Below are 21,554 nucleotides of genomic sequence, written 5' to 3'. Positions count from 1 at the left end.
AGGGAACCACAACCAATATTATCTTGGGAAGAGTTTAAAGAAAACCCAATTGTTCTAATTGATGTAAGCCACCAAAACGAAGTAGTCAAAAGCGGTCCAATAGATGTTCAAGTGGAATTTGAAACTAATTCACAAATTCCAGCTGGTGTAGCTGCTTACTGCTTAATCCTTCATGATCGATTAATCGACTATAATCCTTTAAATGGAATTGTTCGAAATATGTTGTAATATTCTATTAATTTCATTATTTCATTAATTAATTCATTTCATTAATTAATTGATAATTTAATAATGAAAAAAAATACATTTTAAAAATATTTTTTATATTGTTTATTCATTTCTTCGTTATTTATATAAATATAAACATATACATATATGTGAAATACATTAATCTTAACTAAAAAATAAATTATCAATATCAGTTGCTTCATTCAATGGATTTGTAAATTTTTTTTACGCTCTATAGCTACATGACCCCAAGCATATGTGTTCACCTTATCTTGGCGAACCATTCTTTTAGTATCTTTAAAACTTAATACAATTTTAGATAACTCATTTGTATAAATTTAAAAGTATACATGGTATCACTAACTATGACTTCATTAAATAGAGTATTCTTATAATCTTCTATGTTATATCGCCTAATGACACATTTTTTTACACCTTTAGCTTTTTTAACTTCCACGCCATCATCTACCGTATACGGGTACATTTTTGAGCCTAAGCCAACAAATTCAAGCATAATTTTTCCACAATATGTTATGTTATACACATTATCCTCAGGGTAAGCTGACGTATCGAAGTATTGATCAACATCTGCTCTTATATCCTCATAGATATCTTCAGTATATATAGTATATATGAATGAATCCGTATCCATATAATTTAGAATTACGCGCTCACCAAATTTATTTTTCATATAACCGTAATGGAAATCATACATTTTCCATTTTGCTAATTCCAATATACAAAACCCTAAATGTATAGGTTTGTTGTAAGTTACACAGAGTCTCTCCATTTGGATTGCCCAAAGATCATTGCAAAATTGTGTAGCGCTATGGAAGTTGGGTTTAGCTATCAAAGATTGAGCTCCTAATTTATTTCGGTTAGTTGTTTCCCAATGATTTACTAACTTTATATCTTTCCGTTTATCTATATTTTCCATAGTTTTTCCAAATACTGCATTATTGAAAAGTTTAAATAAATTCCTTAAGAAATCATTGGCCGCTTTTTGTCTTTCTTCAGTATTTTTATCTATATATGAAGCTAACCATGGAGACTGATCAAAGGAAATTACGCGATGAACTTTATCCAAAACCAGACCATTATCTAAGCATTGCTTTAAAGTCATATAATGTATGCTATACGATTTCTTTGGATCAAAATCGGCAATCAGCTTGTCATATTTTGAACCCCCAACTTTTTTGTTTTCAGAACAGAAAGGCAAATAATTATGCTTATCATGTAACGTTGTTGGATAACTTAGATCCACTTCGTATATGTAACCAATGTTTGAATTTGCCTTAAAGTTCTGTATTTGTCTAGCATCTTTTATTATATCTTCATTTTTGACCCATTGAAAATTACCATTAGGGAGATATTGCCTCATAGCCCAACCGTAGAGATTATTCGCATCAATATATAATAAATAACTTGATGGAGAGTTTTGATCAAAATTTTTCATATATTTATTGTTCGCTTTAGTGTACCTCCTTGAGCACTGTGTCAGACCGCCTCTAATACCATTCTTAATTAAATGAAACATGTCTAGATCGGTTAATAATTCAAGACCTACTCTTGTTTGCCTGAGCATAGCATCAAATGATAATTCCGGTGCTGTATAATACTGACAAGGATCAAACTTATGAACATTTTTACATGACTTTCTAAAATTTTCAAAAACGTCAGTAAGAAGTAGAACGTCAGCCTTTAAATATAACTCCATGTAATAACGTAAAGTTTTACAATTGAATGTTTGCCACACTTTTATAGCATGTTCATATTCTTCTATATAGCACCTTTTATCACTTAATGTACTATAAAATGACTCGATTGGAAGTAGAGTAGTGTCGTTCAACTTCTCAAAGGAATTTAAATATTCATAACAGAATATTCCCTTTTTCCTCATGAGAGTGAATTCATTATCATTGGTGAAATGTTTTCCAATAGATAACATATCTCCATCTGTACAGTAGCTAGCTAAAGCATCTTAACTACTAGCCATAAAACGAATTGAATCCAAAAATCTATATTCAAACGTCTTGTGTCTATCATAAGGATTCATATTCACCGTATGCGATAAAGAAATATATTTTTCTTTTGTTAGAGGAATTATGGTGGTGTTTCGCTCTATAGTGGTCAAAAGCTCTTTAACAAACAAATGGCAATCATATTCTGAAAAATTATGGAAAAATATTGGGATGAATTGTGCTACCGTATAATTAATGTTACATACATTATGAGCTGCCCCTCTAAATTTACCAGTTACGTGACAATGATCACGAACTTTATCATCATATAAATTTTTATCACAAATATGGCAATTTAGTGCTGAGTCAAATATACTTTGCTCGATAGATGATAGCGGTTTCATTGGCGTATTAAGAGACAAGTAATTATTATAAATTTCTCTACAGGAAACATCTAATTGCTCTATAAATTTCTGAGCTGCATCCTCACCAGTATAGTGATGATATACATCTAAACTACTATCAAATTAACATTTAATATTGAATCCATATGTACATGGAATATGCTTCTTAATTCTTTCCCCACCTGCTGTTACAGTCTCTAAAACACATTCAAAATCTTCATAAATAACAAATGGTACGTCCATTTGTTTTCTAAAGTTCCAAAATTCTAAAATACTTTCCTCAACTGTGGGCATTTTTGTGACGACACGACTACAATACTTTTTGTGAATAATCATAAGATCTTCTCTGGGGGTGCAGTAGAAACAGCTATTACAAATTGATATTTTTCTTCTATAAGTAGTAAGCTGACTCCTAATCAATCTGAAAGAAACCAACATGTTAAATACACAAATTGATACATTGTTTATATTATATTTACCTTGAAACATGCTTTACTAATATGAAGTGAGCCTTATCTGCCTCCGCCAGTAAAATTAAATTCACATGATTCGCCTTTTCCGCTTTTGTGTAGTATAAGGGTCCAACAACTTCTTTATCGTATCCGAATACATTTATGCTTATCTCTGGATTGTTGGTTTCCAACTCTGATATATTTTTCAGCTCAACTGGAAAATTCATTCCTTCGAAATTGAGAGTAACACCATTTCGGAGGGTGATTTTTTCTGCCTTTATGTCCGGAATTGTGTATGATGAAGTCCTTGTTGGATTTCTATTCGGAGTACTATCCATTGCTGCAATTAAACACCATTTGAAGCAGAATTTATCGTTATTTTTTAAGTTCCAGCACGCTTTTTTATGTCGCAACGATTTAGGAGTATTTATATACTGCGATCCTTTAATTGGAACAGACTTATTTAGGTTCAACTCCAGCCACAATATTTTAGATAGAGCCCATCCAGAATCCCTTTCTTGAAATTCAGACCTCTTATTCTTTATAGAATCTGCATGTGTATTGAATATTTCGTCAACATCATCTGAGAGCGTTATTTGACTCATTTTGTTTATATGCCCCATGCTTACAACCTTGATTTCATCCTCAAATATTTTTGCATATTCAACAACGACTTCTATATTAAACTTTAAAACTGCGTACGTTTCCACAGCATGTTTAATCATATTTGTTATTGCATCTTTAGATTTCGAAAAGAAGTCATCAATATTGATTGTAGTTTCTTCGCACTTATATTGATAAGTTTTAATGCGATTTTGAAAACCACTATTTATCAATACCATTCTAGGATCAATAACGGTACAACTTTTTTCTTTGTGAGAGTTTGTTCTACAGTGATTAAACCACAGATTTTTTCGCACATTTATGTTGCACGAATATCAATACATAAAGACATATGATTGCCTCTTTCTTTCAGACATCTGTTGTTGAATATTTTGTTCATTTCCTTTGTGATTGTCCATTTGTTGTTGTTGAGAGGTTTGATATTGTTGTTGGTTATAGTGTTGCTGCTCATTTCCTTCGATATTTTCCATTTGCTGATGATGGTGATATTGCGACTGTTGTTCATTAATATTGTATTGTTGTTGGTTTGTTTGATATTGTTGGTGATGAAAATTGTGTTGTTCCTGTTGTTGATCAAGTTGTTGCTGCTGTGATCTATGAAGTTCTTTCTTCCGTTGTTGATGTAAAAGATATGGATGATAGCGATTATTTTGATATGATTGTAGTTGTTGATTATATTTTCCAGAATAATTATATTGCCCATGATTATTGTATTGTCCAGCATGACGATATTGCTCAAAATTATATTGACCTTGTTGTTGCTGATTGTGATGAGTTCCATAATGAAATTCTAATGCTTGAGAATTTATAAACATCTGATTACATAAATTACATAACTTATGTAGTTCACAATGCTTTTGATATTCCATGCTGTTAACAAATTCTACAGCGCAAATATTGCATTTAAAACCCATCGAATTCATTTTTGATTTTTTTCCTTTTTTTTATTCAGAGAACAAATTTAAAAAATTTGTAGGCAGTGTGGTTTTTCGTCGAAGTCTCAACAGAAAATGAAGATTTTCATTTGAAATAAAGGAAAAAAATCATTTCAGTTTACAACAATAATGCACACTAGCATACACATATGGATAATTTGATACCTATTATTAAAAACATGATTTCATGAAAATTTATGATATTTACGAAAGAAATATTTCAATCTTTAAAATAGTCTCACATCTTAAAAATAACTTTGAAATGTCTTCCTATTGAAGCAGGTGTGAAAAGAAAACACTCGTAATTTTCTAGTTAAAACAGCAAAAACAAATAAAGGGTTGATAAAAAAAACTGTGAGGTATGTAAAAACAATAACCTCAGCAGAAAAGAACGCCACTTTTCTTCAGCATACAAGTCTTTTTCAACAGGACCGGGATCGGTCTATTGATGTTGTACTATTAAAAAAAAACATTCGAAAATAATACTGCACATTTAACCACAATCAATAAAAACACACAAACAAAATTAGAAAAAACGCTTGAATGTTTTTTCCCTAGATAGGGTCGTATATGTAAACATTCCTATGTAACAATATTTACTCAAAATGGTCACTTGGGTTGGCTCTAGTTCCCACGCGTGTGAAAAGAAATCTCTTCTGGTCACACGTATAAAAAAAGTCTTCCTACTCAAACAGTTGTTTAAAGCATAGATGCCCAATGTAATAGTATTGGTGAGAGCGACGAAATAACACTGGAAGAAAAGATTTTTCTATTCATTTTATTTAGTCGTCAACAAGATAGCGACGAAAGCACATGTGTGGCGGGTGTCGTCATTTTTTTTCTTTTTCTGGGAAATGTAAAACTAATGAATGTACATATTTTAGTAATACTCTTGATAAATGCATTTATTTTAGTATTTTCTTCTTCCCCCTGCAAACAATTCATGTCTTTATGAACAGTTTAAAAATGTTTTTTTTTTTTTAAATTATATTTCTAATTTTTTTAAATGTCTTATAACATATATAACATATCATCAAAAGCATTTTGTAGCATAAAATACTTTTCAAATGACATCATTGACATATCGCAATAATTTTCAGTTTATGTGTTCACTAACAGCAGTCTCGATTACGATTAAATGTAAATATTACACAGAACTTCTGCCTGTCAAGTCAACCTGGACCTCGACACACAAGTCAAACATTATTATTTAACCCCACGTCATTTTTACCGCAACTCAAAAATGTATGTTGGATTGCTCTATGTCTATTTAGTAACAACATAAACTACTAGGATTTGTTTTCTTACTACACACACAAGAACGCTCGTACACAAGAATATTAATTTATTGCCCCCTAATCCCCTTCCCTTTCTTGAATTGTTCTAGGTGTGAAATAAACACCATTCGTATTGATTCATAGCTGACTACGGGCGAAAAGGTCTCGGTGTAATTAAAATTGCGTATCTGCGCACAACCTTTGGCTACCAGCCTTGCTTTGAAACGCTCAATATAGCCGTTCTTGATTTTCTTAAAAGCAAGCACCCACCTGCAACCAATTGCTTTCTGCCCTTCAGGTAGCTCCACAAGATCCCATGTGTTGTTATCAATAAGCGTTTGATGCTCGGCTTCCATCGCATCCCACCAATATTGCGCATATTCACCAGATCGTTTCCCGTACTACAACTTTCTCGGAGCACATAAAATTCACGGTATTGAATTCTTTTGCAGGCCTACCTGGTCGACCACTACGTACAATTCTCTGTCTTCCAGGTGCTCTCTTAGCTGCGGCTTCTGCAATCTTATCGTCATCTCTCTACTTTCATTGGCCCTTCATGAAGTACACACAGACATAACGGCTCTTATCATCGATGAACGTGAGTATGTATTTGGCACCACCACATGAATTTGTGTTAATTGGCCCACACACATCGGTATGCACAATTTCTAATAGCTCTCTCGATCTATTCTCCGATGTTGGGAACGATCTAACTGTACATTTACTTTGCATGCAAATGGTACATTCGACACCTTCATGTACATGCAGTTTCAAATCTGCCACCATTTCTTTGTTTACCAACTGCCGCAAACTTGTAAAATTCGTGTGTCCATACCTTTTGTGCCATTTCATGACTTCATCAGTCGCATTACAAGCAAAGAACATTTCGCTGCTACTAGCACCATACAAAAATAAATTTCCGATCTTCTTCGCTTCGAGCATTCGGCTGGTTCCCTTCGTGATCGTCACGGACTTCTTTGTAAAGCTTACAACGCAACCATAGCTAACCGCTATCCAACCGAAATAAAATAACATTGCAGGCACGGAATGAAGAGTACGTCTTTTAGCGTGTTGTCAGCTTGTTTAATGTAAACATCTCCTTTGCCTGCCGATCGAATTCGGTTGTTACCTGCGAGCAAAATCTCCTCCGAGTGCTCTTCAAACTTATTGAACATGCTTCGGTCACAACACAAATGAGCAGACGCGCCGCTATCAGTACACCATACTTTTCTATTGAGTGTGCTCTCCGTCGATATTGAAAATGCTCTATTTGGCTCTCTTTTGTTCTCTCCTTTTGGATTTCTGTCTCTACATTGTGCAGCTTAATGTCCAGGACGGCCACAATTGAAGCATTTGAAACTGGCTTGTTTTTTCTGGGTACAGTTACTGACGCCGCTATTTCTTCCATTATTGTTGTTGTTCTTATTATGATGCTTGTTTTTATACCCTCCACCAAAAAAGTATGGAGGGTATATTAACTTCGTCATTCCGTTTGTAACTCATCGAAATAATCATTTAGACCCAACAAAGTATATATATTCTTGATCAGCGTAAAATTCTAAGACGATTTAGATATTCGGTATTTTTTGATTTAGCCACATTTTTTAATGGAATCATCTCAAATTCTACACAAGGAGTTCTTTGTGGGTACTTCACTCCCAGAAATAGAATTGTCTATATAGGTCTACAATATCGAATAGCCCTCAGTTAATGGTACCCCCATTATTCTTTTTTTATGGTTTTAGCCACAATGGAATCGTTTGAAATTCTACACAAGGTGTTTTTTGTGAGTACTTTACCCCCTAAAGGAGAATTATCTACATAGGTCGACAATATCGTATATACCACATATAAGGCACCTTCCGATATTCGGTATTTTGATGGTTTTACATGATTTTTACATTTTTCAATGGAATTGTGTGAAAATACTCACAAGGAGTTTATTGTGAGTACATTACCCCCTGGAAAAGAATTGTCTATAAAGTACCACGTTATCGTAAAGCCCCCATATAACGGTACCCCCCGATATTCGCTATTTTCATGATTTTAGCCACATTTTTCAATGGAATTGTCTGAAATTCTACACGAGGAATTCTTTGTGAGTACTTTACCCACTGAAAGAGGATTATGTATATAGGTCCACGATATCGTATAGTCGCCATATAACGGTCCCCTCATATATTCGGTATTTGATTGATTTTAGCCACTTTTATTATTGGAATTGTCTGAACTTTTACACAATGAGTTCTTTACAAGTCTTTTACCCCCTGGAAGGCACTTGTCTATATAGGTGTACGATACCGTAATCAGCCCGATAACTGTACCCGGGGATATTCGTTATTTTGATGATTTTAACCACATTTTCAATGGAATTATGTGAACCCACACAATGAGTTCTTTACACCCTGGAAGAGAATTGTCTACATAGGTCCACAATATCGTATATCTCCCATATAACGGTAAAATATTAAATATTCTGCAAGGTAAATTTGCAAATATTTATTTCATAAAGGGCTCATTTTATTACGTTGTTTGTTTCAGTAAATAAACTTTTATTACCTTGTTTGTTCCAATAAATACGCTTTTATTACTTGTTTGATTATATGAAAATATTTAACTTGTTACACTATTTTATAATAATGATTGTTTTCCTAAAAGGTATATTCTACCTGAATATTGCACCTTGATGTTTATTTTAAATACCAATATAGCAAAAACAGGTAGCAATATATTAAATATAGTATTCCATAGGTAGACAAAATATGTAATTGGTATGTGGGTGGTTCGCTTAAATATCTAACTAACTAAATGTTATTATTATTAATTTTAAGAAGTGCGAGTAGTGTGTGGACAGTGTTTAAATAAATTTAGTCGAAGAAACAGTGATATGCCTAGACTACGCAAACAATCTGCTCAGCAGCGTCAACGGTTGACTGCATCTCGTGTTAATAGCTATCGTGAACGAAATCCCATGGATCTGCTAAGAAACGCAAGTGCATTGCCTACAAGAAGACAGAATGTAGACTTTCGGGAAGAAGAGCGTGCGAGGGATAGAGTGTATCCTCGAGAAAGGAGGAGGTCTTCATTCAATAGAAGAGTCGAACAATTACGTAACACTTCCCAACATGCAGTTCATCGGCAGGATGAAAATTACCGGCAATTCGAAAGAGAAAGGGATTCCTTAAGTCACCAACAGCATAGAGAAGATGAAGCCTATAGATTGATGGAACAAGGAAGGAACACGCTTCAGCACGCCATTCGCAGACAGGACGATACCAGAGTTTGGAACGAGAGCGTGATGCAGTAAGTCATCAACATCATAGAGAGGATGAATCCTACCGAATGCTAGAACAAGAAAGAAACACTCTTGAGCACTCCATTCGGCGCTAATGATAAGTACAAATTCTGTAATACTAGTCATAAGATTGTTAGTGGCGGTAAAATTCTACCATTTGTCTTTCAAATGGCTTATCTTTTCCAGACATCCCACATGATTTAAGTGGTTTGACACCATTAGAAGAAAGATTTGTTTCCCCAAGAATTCCGTTTATGTGAATTGTTTCTCTTGGGTACAACCGTCAATGTGCCGTAAGAGGTGCTGTGGTCAATGTGCCTATTCACTTGGCAACAACTGTTAATGTTCTTCCACGATCAACGGATTAGACTGAAGTGGTTCAGGTATATCTGAAGCGAAGAATTGCCTATGAACACAGTTTTATGACAGAAACAATCCGCCCGGCCAAAATTTTTCAGGCAGCTTCATACCTAGTGAATACGGAATTGTATAGAAAACATAACATTCAAATTTTAAGTGAATGGCTAAGTAATATGAATTCAGCTGAGCAGATTCCTTTTGTTTCGAATGTACATGATCAGGACTTGGTTTCTCAGTTGATAAATAATAATGTTTTAGAGGATGAAGTTCAAGAGCTAAATCCACAAGAAACATTATTAGATAATCAAGCTGCGGAAAATATACCCTTACAACGTATTTCAATAGCCCCTGGTGAAGGACAAAGACGCTTAGACATGCTGCTTGATGAGGATTCCGAAGAACTTTCTTACCCTACCATTTACTGTGGTATCAAAAGGAATTGCACTGCCACTGTTGGGAAAGTAATAAAGTCTGAGGTTCGACGATTTGATAGGCGTTGCGCACGAGTGGATAAAGTTTTGTATTCATATAAAAAACTAGAATTTTCACGTATTAAGAATAGAATATCAACGTGTTTGAGAAAAAAATGGGAGCCAGACAATTTACAGCTGCAGATGTATTAGACGAGCGGTTTGTTCAAAATTTAGTTCAACATGATGACGGGTATCACGTCCTGAAGGGCATTCGGTCTTCACCAGCTCACTGGGAAAGTGAAAAGAAAAAAGTTTTGTCAATGATTAGGCAATTTGGATTACCTACGTTTTTCATAACATCTCAATGGCCAGAATTAATTGTAGTTCTTGTAAAAGAAGGAACAGAGATTTCGGAGGAAGAAGCCAATTCCTATTCTACACAAAGAAAGTATGATCTCATACGGGAGGACCCTATCACATGCTCTCGATATTTTGATCAGCGAATTAGGCACTTATTCAAATATTTCAAATCTTATGGTGGTATATTCGATGAGTGTAACGTTATTAAATATTGTTGGAGAATAGAGTTTCAGCAGCGAGAATTTCCACATTTGCATGGCATATATTGGCTGAACAATGCACCTCAGTTAAATATATCAGATACTACATCTTTCCCACCCGTTATAGAGTTTGTGGATAAATTCATTTCAACAGATTCTAATATTAGAAATGTCGAAAGTATTATTAACGTCCAACGTCACAATCACACAAGATCATGTTAACGAGAAATAAGGGGTCAAAAGTTTTGTCGTTTCTACATTCCACCCCCTCCAATGCCAGCCACAGACTTACTGTTTCCACTGTCCGAAGGCACAGATCTCGACATACTGAAGATACACAAAGATAATTTTGACAAAATTCATACATTGCTCAACGCAAATCTTTCAGATGAAGATATTAATGAATTTCAGAAATTTGACAGTTTCTTATCTGACAGAAGAATTAATTTAAATAGGGACGAATACATTTTAGCACTAAGATCTTCAATTAAAAAGCCCCAAATATTTCTGAAAAGGACATTCAAAGACAGATCCATCAATGCATTCAATCCAAGAATCCTAACAATTCAAAATCGAATATGGACATACAATTCATTCTAGATGCATATGCATGTCTCACTTATATTGTAAATTATATAAATAAGTCCAATAGGGGTGTTTCCAGATTACTGCAAGAAACTATGCATGAAATACGAGAGGGAAATTATTCTGTCAAAGAGAGATTTCAGCATATAGGACACAAATTTATTAACGCCTCCGAAGTGTCCGCTCAAGAGGCATCTTACAATATACTGGGTATGAGTATGTCGCAATGTAGTACTACAGAGGTTTATGTGAATACTTTCCCACCCGAAAAACGAGTGCGGATGCTAAAATCAAGGCAAGAACTGCAAAACCTCGAAAGGGAATCAACTGATATATTCAAAGCTAACATTCTGGATCATTACATACAACGTCCAGATATATTAGAAAATATATGTTTGGCTTATTTTGCATCGTATTACACATATTCACGAAGATTGAGAAAATCTCGTTCCAATGAAGAGGAAGAAGATGATTTTTTTTTGAGAACGATGACAAAAATTTAGATCAAGTTGGCGCTCCCCTTCGACTAAAAAATAATTCGGGATACGTATATAAAAGAAACAATGCGGCTATTGTAAGATTTCCAAAGTTCAATGTCGATGCAAACAGAGAAGATTACTTTCGTTCAACGGTAATGCTGTATTTGCCCTGGAGAAATGAAGCAGATGATTTGTTACAGAACGACAATGAAAGTTTATGTCTTGCTTTAAAGGAAACTATAGAATTAAATAGGCAACAATTTGAGTTATACACGGAAGGCGAACTTGATGAAATCTTATTACAAATACAAGATGAATACAACGCCACATTTAACGTAAACGATAACAATGCAGCAACTCAAATGATTGATGAAGAATTTCGTGCTTTGGCTGTACCAGAAATTAACCCCAAAGAAAATATATTTATGTGTTTGTTTTCTCTTTCGAGATGATCAGGAATTTGCAGTGAAAAGGAAAGCCAGATAGACACTATCACACACTCACCACTATGCGACGCGTTTCGCCGTTGGTTAAGCGGCTCATCAGGCATATTTGGTGTGGATGATGGCTTACAAGGGCCGTTCTCTGGAAAGTAGTATATATTTCGAACTTATTGCAAATTAGCATATGCGAATTATACACTAGAAACTCTCCAGGTTCGACTCAAGTTCTATTGGCAGATCTTTTTCACAGCAAAGTTTTGTTTTTGTAGTGATGGATTTTTTGTCCACAACAACTACATTGCTTCTAATGCATACACTTGTTTTAGTGCTGCTTTAGGAAGACGGGTTAATGGCTCTGAACGTAGAGACGGCAACTTCTAGTTGGCTGCACACCGAGGTCCGCGGTTCAAATCCCACAGCCAGGCTCGGCTGAATTTTTGAGTTTTGCCTTGTTAAGGCGAAGATCATATGTTTTATGATTTATGTGTTTGTTTTCTCTTTCGAGACGAGCTTAATGATCAGGAATTTGCAGTGAAAAGGAAAGCCAGATAGACACTATCACACACTCACCACTATGCGACGCGTTTCGCCGTTGGTTAAGCGGCTCATCAGGCATATTTTGTGTGGATGATGGCTTACAAGGGCCGTTCTCTGGAAAGTAGTATATATTTCGAACTTATTGCAAATTAGCATATGCGAATTATACACTAGAAACTCTCCAGGTTCGACTCAAGTTCTATTGGCAGATCTTTTTCACAGCAAAGTTTTTTTTTTGTAGTGATGGATTTTTTGTCCACAACAACTACATTGCTTCCAATGCATACACTTGTTTTAGTGCTGCTTTAGGAAGACGGGTTAATGGCTCTGAACGTAGAGACGGCAACTTCTAGTTGGCTGCACACCGAGGTCCACTTTGCTGTGAAAAAGATCTGCCAATAGAACTTGAGTCGAACCTGGAGAGTTTCTAGTGTATAATTCGCATATGCTAATTTGCAATAAGTTCGAAATATATACTACTTTCCAGAGAACGGCCCTTGTAAGCCATCATCCACACTAAATATGCCTGATGAGCCGCTTAACCAACGGCGAAACGCGTCGCATAGTGGTGAGTGTGTGATAGTGTCTATCTGGCTTTCCTTTTCACTGCAAATTCCTGATCATTAAGCTCGTCTCGAAAGAGAAAACAAACACATAAATCATACAACATATGATCTTCGCCTTAACAAGGCAAAACTCGAAAATATATTTGGTTTCGACAATAATGATCCTGACACAAGAAACGATGTAAGAGTTATAAAGTTAAGTGAAAACAATCTTCTGGAAAAGCGGCATTTGGCATTGGAGGATATACTTTACATGCATTATTTTCACTGCCTGTTAATCAGTACTCAGGCGAACTGCGCCCTCTAAGCAGCGATAGCGTCAATTCAATATTGACAAAATTAAGCGATATAAAGCTTATAATTATCGATGAAATTTCAATGCTCGTCTCAAGCAGATTTTTAAAACAACCAGTGCGTTTGGTGGCATTTCTATTTTGGCATTTGGTGATTTTAAACAACTTCCACCAGTTGGCGGTAGGTGGATTTTTAGTGACAATTCTGCAAACCCGTATGGAATTATAGTAGGTTCAACATTATGGGATTTATTCCATTTCTATGAACTGACAGAAATAATGCGACAAAGAGAAGATTTGAGGTTCGCTCAAGCCTTAAGCAGAATGTCTGATGGAATAATGACAAAGGAAGACGTCGATATAATGAAATCCAGAATTTGTTTGTATCAAACGAAGAAGCAAATAACTACAATGCGCAGAAGTTGCACCAAATACCTACTGAAGCATTCGCATCAAGAGCGCGCGACTTTGTTAAATGTGATTCATTAAATCCTGCACAAACCGTAAACATCTTAAACCAAGTTACAAAATTGAAAACTTCAGAGACTCAAGGACTATGCCGGGAGCTGACATTAAAGCAATCAGCAAAGTATATGATGACAATAAACATTAACACAATGGTGCTAGTGGAGTTCTAATGGAGATAGAATTTGAACGGGAATCATCCAACCCAAGCCTTTTTTGGTTGTTGTTTTCAGATGAAACTGTTGGTAGAGAAACACGGCGAAGGAAGCCTCATCGATCCGAACAGCTTTGGACACCAGTTGAGAAGTGTAGTAGATCATTTCAATTTAAACGAAATGATAAAATCTGTATTGAACGCTGTCAATTTCCTTTGGTTGTAGCAGAAGGAATCACTATTCACAAGAGTCAAGGTGCCACATACGCCAAGGTTGCTGTGCATACACAAAGTAGGATGACCAGAGCCGCCCTTTATGTCGCCTGTAGTCGAGCAACAAATGCATCTGGCCTATACATAGTAGGACCGTTTATTCCACCGAAATCGTTTCAAGATTCCGACCCAGTTAAAATAGAACTAGATAAGTTAAGGAACACCAAACAATTAAATTTTCATTTTGAGTTTCTCGATTTGGTTGAGAAAGATTTCAAAATATTTTTCCAAAACATTCAAAGTTTTCGCGCTTATAAAGAAGATATTTGTACAGATTATACATTTACGAATTCTAATTTTATTTTTTTTTTTTGTGGAAACATGGTCCTTTCCAAACGAAAGCTGGAACTTAATGGGATTTTCTGAAATTGCCAGAATTGACTGCGTAAAAGACCCTCAAGAAAGAACCAGAAATAAGAGAGGTATCATAACATTAAGTCGATCTAATATTGTAAATGATATCAGCGTTCTTATGAAAAGGGATCTTTCCGAAGCATGTAAGACTTTGCAGTACATCGTTTTGAAATACAAAGGTATACGTCTAATGATAGTGTATAGAAATGCAAATTTTGCAGAGAGTTCCTTTCGTCAAATTCTTGCTGAAACCATAGAAGAATTGTTGCTACAAAATAACGACAAAATTATTATAGTTGGCGATTTCAACATTTGTCGTCGGAGTACTCAAAATTTAATTTAGTTAGCACGGAACTCATATAGATTGGGCATTTACTAACATAGCGCCACATGGGATTATCTGTAAAAGTTATTCCACTATACATTGTCATCATGATGGTATAATAATCGGTTTATGTTAATTGGCTAATTTTATTTTAGATAAAATCTTATACCATAATTATCATAAACTACTCCATCAAGGAATAAGCCTTGGCGTGGCGATAGAGCTAAGTACTTTTGAAATCGAAAGGAAACTAATTATTCCATTTTAACTTTACATTTTTCATGGTGGAGGGTATTAAAAGTTCGGCCAGGCCGAACTTAACTACTTTTTTACTTGTTCTTGTCTCTATTAGTGCGTGCCATAAAAATTTGTACATCATCTTCATTGTTGTTGTTTTGTGCATTGTTGTTGTATTTAACTTTTCTGCGATCACATTCCTCGCCCAATTTAGTTTTCAGCGTACTCAATTTTGGTAGCTCGTCCCTTGCTTCTAATGCAACAACTAAATTGTCTTATGATCTTGACAGGCTCGCTAACAGCATTATCACATACAGCTCCTCCTGAAGATCAATACCAGTTTCTCCACTATGGACACAAATTTGCAAATATACTCCTGTATATCCTCATCTTCTGCCATGCGGATCTGAATTAGTTGCTTGAAGAGAGTCACTTTTCTTACTGGCCCTTTTGGTATGTGTACCTCTTTCAGAGCTTCTCACGTTTCTTTGGTTGTTATACAGTTTTTTATATGAGCAATTTGCACTGGCGTTGCACTCAAAATAATGGTTGCTGTAGCCTTTTCATCCTTGCTTTTCCACGAAGCAACTTCAGTCATATTTGTTGCATTTGGCTCAGGCTTAACCAATTCTCCATTGACCACCGACCATAAATCCTGATGAACCAGGACACTTCTCACTTGAAGACTCCAGGAATCATAGTTGGTATCATCCAATTTCGTGATGTTGTATAGCGAATTCATTTTAATTCTTTATTAATTTCACAACTGCGCACTTAATTAATTTCCACTCAAGAATACCGTTTGCTTATTTTTTCTTTGTTTGTATTTTTGCTCGCACACACTAATTACTTTTATTGCTGTCTGGGCCCATAACCTGTTGGACATACAGTATTGGAAATGAAACACAAGCACGTCTTTTCTCTTCGGTGGTTTATTTGCAACTCAAACTCAAAACGGAGTTAGCAGACAGTTCATGGTTATAAATATTTACATTGTTATACAGGGTTGCATTCTTAGCGTACTTATGACTACCAATTACCAATACGAATGGATAACGACGCATTTGTGAAAAAAAAAAATAAAAAAGAATAAAATATTTCAATATTTAACAAGTTAAAAAGCAGTAAGTTCGGCCAGGCCGAACTTTGAATAGCCTCCACCATTTGGAACGAATTTGGAAAATTTCAAAAAATAAAATCCGTTAAAAATTCTGTTAAAATCTAAAAAATACAGAATATAGTCGTTATATTGGGGTCTTTACGACACGCCCTTACATAGGCATTGTTTGTTATAAGCCATTACCATTGTAAGAGGGCGAGAAAAGATTACGACCGAATGGTTTGGCTGTTGATTCAATTCTCTATCCGGCTTGAAGAACCAAATGTGGAAAATGAGAAAAGAAAGAACAACCTCATTCTTTGGATGTAGTTTCAATTCTATTTTGGATCCTGCTCGGAGGATCAATGTTTTTAATGATAAGAATAGAGTCCAATCTCCCTCTTCGATTGTCAACTCTATTCCGTTTTCGGCTCGACTGGAGCAATATTTAGTGAGAAAAGAAACACAACCGCTTCGTTAGGGTGCTATTTCAATTCTAATTTTATTTTTAAAATATGTCCCTTACGTACTACGGAAAATTATCTAACATAACCTAGTCGCAGCCACACAATTGTTCTTATCTATTATTAGATTTAAAAGGAAACATTACATGGCTGCGTGTCCCTTCATTCAAGTGATCTTGGCTACCTACTGGCGCATCGATATCTGTGTGTGTGGGTTATGGCCTTTATTATCCTACACATTATCGTATGCGACAGCGCACAAGATCACTGAATTGTACACATGTGATATTTTATGACCACTGGGAAATTGACAATTTTGAAATATTTATTTTTAATGGTTCGATTTTCCCAGCGCCTCAGTCGCACTCAAAAGTATGTACAAAATATTTTGTACATTCTCCCGGGCGGCTTAATGTGTATATTTTAGTGGACTGTATTTGAATATGATATAAAAAATATTTTGATATATAGCTTTGAAAATGATTATATTACATAAATTATCCTAGGTAACCGCTTGCATGAAACGGCTCCACTTTTCTATCCAGCCTCTCTCGCCAATACCACCACTCTTATCTGCCGGTTTCAACTACCAAGCTTTATAAATCTTATGCGACTTGTGATTTGGTAGTTGCTGGCTGCGATCATCCAAGGAGTCATTTTTTCTTAGGGCATCCAAGGTTAGGTCATTGCTGATGTATTTTATACACAGTTGCTTCAATGAGGATTCCCGGTGTTTGTTATTGTTAGCATTCTGTGGAACCGGAGTTTGTTTCGGCAGCTGTGTAATAATCACTTTCTTCACATTGTCACGCTTATCTTCTTCGAAGTTTTCTGAGCCTCCTGAATTATCACATTTCTCTGCCATATGCTTACATGAATTATGGCAATTGGGCTCCACTACAGAAATGTTTTCGAATTCTTGCAGCGATGCATCGATATAAGTTGGCTTTCTTTCTTTGTCATCGGATGCTTCCAGTTTTGCCACCATGACTTCCAATTTTCTATTTTGCTGTTCCAGATCTTGTATTTGCTTATTCAGGTCATGCCGTTGCTTCTCAGACTCTTCTCTAATGGTCAGTAGGTCATTTTCAAATTTAGCGACCAAGGACTGTGCCAATTCTTGAAGCCTCATTGTGGTATCATTCGCTTTTTTCAGGCCATCTTCTAGTAGTTTGATTCTAGTTGTTGACTCGGCCAATTGTGATTTCATGCTACGGCTTTTTTCTTCCTGGGCTTCATCGTTATTGTCCATATTTTTACCATTTTCCTCTAAGTGATGACTTGCCGGCGGGAACAAGTTCATGTCCTCAAAATCTTGAGCGGCCACAAAAACGCACCAGTCACACTCGCAATCATGTGAATAAAACAGACAATATCTTCGGGCCATCTCGAGAGTCTTCCGGTCACGTATATACCATTCAGCTTCTCTTTTGTCATCTAAAGGGCATGTTATATCACCCTTTTCACTTTGTTTTTGCCCCTATGGTTTTTTTATTTATTTGCCCCTATGACATTTTTATTTCATTTTGCCACTATGGCTTTTTCGTTTTTTTGCCCCTGTGACCTTTTGCTTTGTTTTTGACCCAATGGCTTTTTTATTTAGTTAGTCCTTCGGCTATTTTTAAAATGCTCCTATGGTCTTACATTTAAAATGCCTCAACGGACTTTCTTTTCTGTAGAAATTCTCCTCTTTTTCTGAAGAATAGCTACATTTACTTGTAGAGAGTCTCTTACCACTGGTGGGGGAAAACTCCTACAATTTTCTCTTTTGTGTTCGCTAGTTCTTTTCACTTTATAAAAAAGTGAAGGCTCGATTGACCAAATGTAAAAGGGCGAGAAAAGATTACGACCGAATGGTTTGGCTGTTGATTCAATTCTCTATCCGGCTTGAAGAAACAAATGTTTTTAATGATAAGAATAGAGTCCAATCTCCCTCTTCGATTGTCAACTCTATTCCGTTTTCGGCTCGACTGGAGCAATATTTAGTGAGAAAAGAAACACGACCGCTTCGTTAGGGTGCTGTTTCAATTCTGATTTTATTTTTAAAATATGTTCCTTACGTACTACTGAAAATTATCTAACATATCCTAGTCGCAGCCACACAATTGTTCTTATCTATTATTAGATTTAAAAGGAAACATTACATGGCTGCGTGTCCCTTCATTCAAGTGATCTTGGCTACCTACTGGCGCATCGATATCTGTGTGTGGGTTATGACCTTTATTATCTGACACATTATCGTATGCGTCAGCGCACAAGATCACCGAATTGTTCATATGTGGCATTTTATGGCGGCTGGGAAATATGTAATTTTTGAATATTGATTGTTTATTGCTAGTTTTTCCCAGCGCCTCAACCGCACTCAAAAGTATGTACAAAGTATTTTGTACAGCAGGTAAAAATATAATTATCCAAATAAAATCTGTTGATCATGTAAAAACAGTTTTTTTTAAAGATTCCATTTCGGTTTTTAAAAGTAAAATATAATCGTGAATGGAATTATATATTTTATATACTTTATTTTCATCACTTTTTTCACCCAATATTCAAAAGAATATACGTCAAAGTTCAACATTTTCACTCCTTTGAATTAACAATTGCCAAAGTTTAGGCATCGTTGAAAGTATTTTGAAATGCTTTATTATACCCTACACCACAAGGTGGTCAGGATATTATGTATTTGTATCAGGCAAAAGGAAACGAGATAGACCCTTTTGATGATATGCATAGAATCACATTCTGAGTCGATTTATGCATGTCCGTCCGTCTGTCCATATATTTTTGTAAACAAAGTACAGATCTTATTTATTGCCCTATCCAGATGAAAATTTTACACAAATAATTTGTTTGGCCCAAGGATGAACCCTATTGAAATTGGAGATAATCGGTCAAAATAGAGATATAGCTGCCATATATATCTTCGTCCGATTTGCTTTTTATTGTCCACCAAATGTGTAATATCAGTCCGAATAGTATGTATAGTATGTATAGTATGGAATTTTGCACATACAACCAAATTAGGCCTGAAAATAAGTATGCCAAATTTGATCGAAATCGGTTCAGATATAGCTATAGCTCCCATATATATTGTTCATCCGATTTGTTATTTTTTTCCCCCGCAGCACTATGCACTCTGTAACAACGATATTCAGGGAAATATATCAAATACAGCTCAGAAATATCTTTGCTAAATTTTATCGAGATCGGTTCAGATTTGGATATAGCTCCCATGTATATCTTTTTCCGATTTCAAATTAATTTTGCACCAAATGGGCAATACAATTCCGAATTTAAAAGATACAAATGCTTCGGCACCTTTAGTCCTTTGAACTTTAAATTATAATTATAATCATAGCGTGTATGATTGAATTCTCCCATAAAAAACTTTTAATTGTTATGTGGAGCTCTACTAAATTAGCAAAGTGGTGTAGGGTATCATAAAGTCGGCCCCGCCCGACTTTAGGACTTTTTTTACTGGCTTTATTTTTGAATTGGTTTTATTTACTTTTTCAAAGAAACAAATTTTCATATATAAAATTTTGAATGCATATTCTTATAAAAATTGAAGAATTTATGTTTTAAAAATTACCCTGCTATAGGATCGCAATATATGATTTCAAAGAACTATATAAGTAAAATTAAGAATGAATTGCTGTCAAATACCAAATTCATATATGATTTCATAAACAATAAGCGACGATATAATGGATTTCCAAAACCATTAAAATTTGGACATATTATTGCAGAGGATGAAAATCTAGCGTTGCTTCTCTGTATGTTGTTTAACAAATCTTTAAGATCTGGATATTTTCCTGAAACTTGAAAATTCCTATATTGTGCCCTTGGTTTGTTGCTGATTTAATGTCATTTCAATAAGTTATTTTTATTTAATTTGCTTAACATGTGAGAACTATTGAAAATCTTATTAATGTAACCAATGTTAATGATGTTTCAGTTATTTAAATTTTTATTTACAATATATTTGCCACACACAAGCACATTCATAAACCACATAACTATAAAAATGGTAAACCGAATAATCATCAACAATTCCAAAACAAATACATTTCAAAATTTCTATGATACAAACCATTTCATTTCATCATCATCGCTCTCATAAAATCATCAAGTAGAATCCGGCAGTCAGCTACAGATAATACACAATTACAAGAACAACAAACACTAAACCAGATGATTAAATGCTTGCCATATATGTTTGTGTGTATGTATGTACATTTATTGTTGTCGGATCGGATGATGTGTTTACGTAGAATAAATATCATGCACTGGCGAGCCAATCACTTAAACAATTAAAAGTGTATACAAAATTAATTGTGTTCTTACGGAAGTGAAATCGACGTAATATTTGTTACGACTGATGCTATCTGCGGAATTATTACAAACATAGGAGACATATATATTAATTAATGTCCTGGAATTAAGATACAGTCACTCACATTCAAAATCAGGCAAACACAAAACAAAATTTTTATATGCAATATTTATGTTTCTATGACCAATAATACTTCTAATTTTGTTTCTATTTTATAGCAAAAACTCTTGTATATATAAAAACAACACACAAAAATATTGCAAGTACCGTTATAAAGTGAATATGAAGCCAAAACAAACAAAAATCACTTTTCAGCATCACATTGAAAGTCGGGCAAGCCATGTTTTTTTGCAGTAATGCAGTAAACATACCGTTATTTTTTGATTTTTTTGTATTTGTTTTACACATATTTGGTCATTGTTGTGTTATCAGTCATTC

The 21,554-nt window shown here is 34.9% G+C and overlaps 1 protein-coding gene across 1 annotated transcript; it reads right to left on the bottom strand.

Annotated features, from left to right (window-relative positions):
• Nucleotides 1-3,983: 3,983 nt before the first annotated feature.
• Nucleotides 3,984-4,592, bottom strand: LOC131800878 (putative cyclin-dependent serine/threonine-protein kinase DDB_G0272797/DDB_G0274007). The gene has a single exon (XM_059118731.1). It carries the CDS (start codon nt 4,590-4,592, stop codon nt 3,984-3,986), a length of 609 nt encoding a protein of 202 aa, XP_058974714.1.
• Nucleotides 4,593-21,554: the final 16,962 nt, after the last annotated feature.

The sequence above is a fragment of the Musca domestica genome, unplaced genomic scaffold, assembly GCF_030504385.1.
Source record: "Musca domestica strain aabys unplaced genomic scaffold, Musca_domestica.polishedcontigs.V.1.1 13, whole genome shotgun sequence".
NCBI classification, from domain to species: domain Eukaryota; kingdom Metazoa; phylum Arthropoda; class Insecta; order Diptera; family Muscidae; genus Musca; species Musca domestica.
Note: the sequence above shows the minus strand (reverse complement) of the source record. Positions and strands in the feature narration are given on the sequence as shown.